Source organism: Camelus dromedarius, chromosome X, assembly GCF_036321535.1.
Source record: "Camelus dromedarius isolate mCamDro1 chromosome X, mCamDro1.pat, whole genome shotgun sequence".
NCBI lineage: Eukaryota > Metazoa > Chordata > Mammalia > Artiodactyla > Camelidae > Camelus > Camelus dromedarius.
The window spans coordinates 31326150-31329241 of record NC_087472.1 but is presented as its reverse complement, the minus strand read 5'-3'; the positions used below and the strand labels follow the sequence as shown (position 1 = coordinate 31329241).

Here is a 3092-nt window from a genome sequence, read left to right as displayed (position 1 = left end):
GTAAGGAATCAAAAAGAACAGGCAAATTGTCACAGACCCCTCCCCCTTAATCTCTAGGCTGATTTTTATAGAAAGGCAATGATGTGTTCAGTTCTGCTCACTGGACCACACTTTGAGCCAATGACTGTGGCTCACAGGCTGCCAGTCCCCCATTGTCTGGAACAGCAGAGCCAGGAGCTTGAGCTGCTCTCACTGGACACTCTTCAATGGATCTAAAATTGCCGGTCATGAAAAATGCGTGTTTTAAAATATCAAAAGATTGTCTGCCTGAGAAGAATTGACTGGCTACCTCTGAAAGGACTTGAAAAGTAATTTCAAACACCACGGACTTAGAAAAGTGAAATGTGTCTGAAAACTTGTGTTTTGCAATTTCTGTACTAAACACCAGTCCCCATTTGTATAGTTCAATGTATGCTTAAACTGGGATACTTTGAAAAATATAACAGGGGTAGTTGATGGCTGTGTCTGCTCCTTCGCTTCATCTATCTATTGCATATCACACACAAGATACTTCTGAAATTGTCCATAGTGCACTCGCGGGAGAAGGAGAAGAAAATGGGAAATGAAAGTGATACAAAGCTAATTTCAACCTTACAGAACGCTATAAATGCTGACCTAGAGAAAGCACTAAACGTGGGTTCAAGAAAAAGTTGGATTTCTGTAGTTTCTCTAGGTTTTAGCTCATGATTTGACTGAGAGTTACGTTCATCACAGCTTCGTACATCCAAATCAATAGGTACTGAAAAGTTTTTTTTTTTTAAACATAGTTATTGAAGTATAGTTGTGCCAATATTATATATTTGTTTTGGATTTACAACATAGTGATTTAACAGTTTTATAGAAGACACTCTGTTTAAAATTTCTACAAAATAATGAAAATATTTCCCTGTGCTGTTCAGCTTTTCCTTGTTGTGCAATTACAAGGTGCAAAATGAGCCCTTTAAAATATGATGACACCCTGAGTTCTGATGAAAACCCACAGTAAGTTTCAAAGGATTGAAATCCCACAGTGGGTGCTCCCTCCACCAATGTACGAAGCTAGAAATTAAATTAAAAGGAAAGGAATTGGAAAATCACTGAGTACTTTGAAATTCAGCAACATACCTACAGAGAAACGAAAGAAAAAGAAGACAATGCACCAGGAAGAAAACATAATGCATATTAAATTAAATTAATATCATCATAGGCATTAACACTGAAATCACCTGAGGTCGAGGAAGGAGGCATCTTAGTTCGCTTAATTGGCCGACATCCCCCTCTTATTTTGATGCCAGGAGATAGAGACATGTCTCACTACCAGATCGGGAGGCCTAGACTTAAATCCCCATGGTTAAATGCAAGTCGTTGAAGGAAAACCTTCAGGGACACTATCACACCTGCTTCTCCCTCAATCTGCAGGCCGAGTATCACAGGGAGCCTCTTATAATTTCGGTCCTGGTCACCCCACCACACTTTGGGCCAATTGCTGTGCCCCCAAGGGGTGCGAGTCCCTCACTGGCTGCTGCTAGTGGAGACTGTGGTTGCAGCTGGTCTCATCGGACGCTCCCAGCATCTGTGCAAAATTGCACTTCAGTGAAGACTCTTGCTTCAAAAGTGAAAAGTTATGGGTGCAAAAAAATAGCATCAGATCATTATAAATTAGGTAGAAGAGAAATTTCCATAGGTATGGCGCTTGAGTCACCCAGTGAGTCTAGAAAATTTGCTTTATCTCTTTTTACGCTGTGTTTGGGTCCTATTATTTCATGTATTGAATGGCATTGAGATTTGAAGTATGTTGAAGGAGTGTGAATGGGCAAGTTTGATTTTTATATCTGCTACCGAACTTTCTCTGTCCCTATTTCACACATTAAAAACCCTGGATGATACTGCTACATCCACGGGGAAGAATGACAACCTAAAAAGGCAAATTAAATTGTTAGGGAGATAACTTTGGCAGTAAAGATCCCTAAAAAGGCTGACCTAGAGATATAACTAATAGAAATGACCATTTAGGAGGGGAGGACGTGCAGTATGGTTAAGAAAAATGCACGGGTTTCCATGGAACCCATGGCTCTACAGACGTACACTCAAGTGGAGTTGATAAGGTTCATAATGTTTCCCTCAGGGAAGAAACGCTTTAAGGATGAATAGAGTGGCACAGGTCGACAAACCAGAGTGGCTCGGACTTTTCAGTGCTACAGGTCTTTTCCCGCCAAGTGAGTGGCTCTGAAAAGAGCCTTTGGCTTGCGATGCTCAGGTGGTCCTGAGGCAGCTCATTCGCACAAGATGTACTTGATGAGAGCGTTAGTGCCCTTGGACACGGCAAACTTGCCGATCTTCCCAGGCAGCAGCAGGCACACCGAGGTCTGGATGTCTTCGTAGGTGATGGTGACGCGCTTTTTGGAGCGGGCCAGGCGCGCGGCCTCGCTGGCGATGCGCTCGAAGATGTCCTTAACGATCGAATCCATGACGCTCACGGCCTCCTGCGAGAGGCTCAGGCCTGTGTGCACCCGCTTCAGCACCCTGCGGAAGTAAGTGGCGAAACTGGCGAAGTCGTCTGCTGGGCGGCGGCGGCGGCGTTGGCGGCGCGCGGGTGTCTTCTGCTTCGGCGTCTTCTGCTCTGGGCTCTTGCACTCGGCTTCTTTGGGCTCCCCGGTGTCCACGATCTCCTCCGAAGTGTGGGCGGACCGCGGCTCAGCCATGTCGGAGTGTCTCGCCTCCCCCACAGCTCAGAAGGAAGGGCAACGGCAGCTGCGAGGACCGGTTTATAAAGCCTGCCTTGCCTGACGTCACGGCCAATCTGCAGATCTGATTGGATAGGATGCGGGGCAGGGAGCCGTGTCGCTAAGGCAGGCCATGTCACGTGTCCTTGGTTGCCCCGCGGCTTGGCCGCACATCAACCAATCCGAGTGGCAATCTGGTGACCTTTAAACTTTCCGTGACCCCCACCAGGTGACCTGTAAACTTTCCACGACCTCCACCAGAAAAGCTTTGCAACACGCAAGTTCATGTCGAAAAATGACATCCGTTCCCCTCAGCTGCTTTATGCCTGCCAGTCATCCGTGAGAACTTTACAGAGAGGTCAAACCCACGTCTCCTACGCGGACGGAAAA

At 46.1% G+C, this 3092-nt stretch overlaps 1 protein-coding gene across 1 annotated transcript; it reads right to left on the bottom strand.

Annotated features, from left to right (window-relative positions):
- Nucleotides 1–2252: 2252 nt before the first annotated feature.
- On the bottom strand, nucleotides 2253–2692 carry LOC105102824 (histone H2B type F-M-like). The gene has a single exon (XM_010996269.3). It carries the CDS (start codon nucleotides 2679–2681, stop codon nucleotides 2253–2255), a length of 429 nt encoding a protein of 142 aa, XP_010994571.3. The 5' UTR covers nucleotides 2682–2692.
- Nucleotides 2693–3092: the final 400 nt, after the last annotated feature.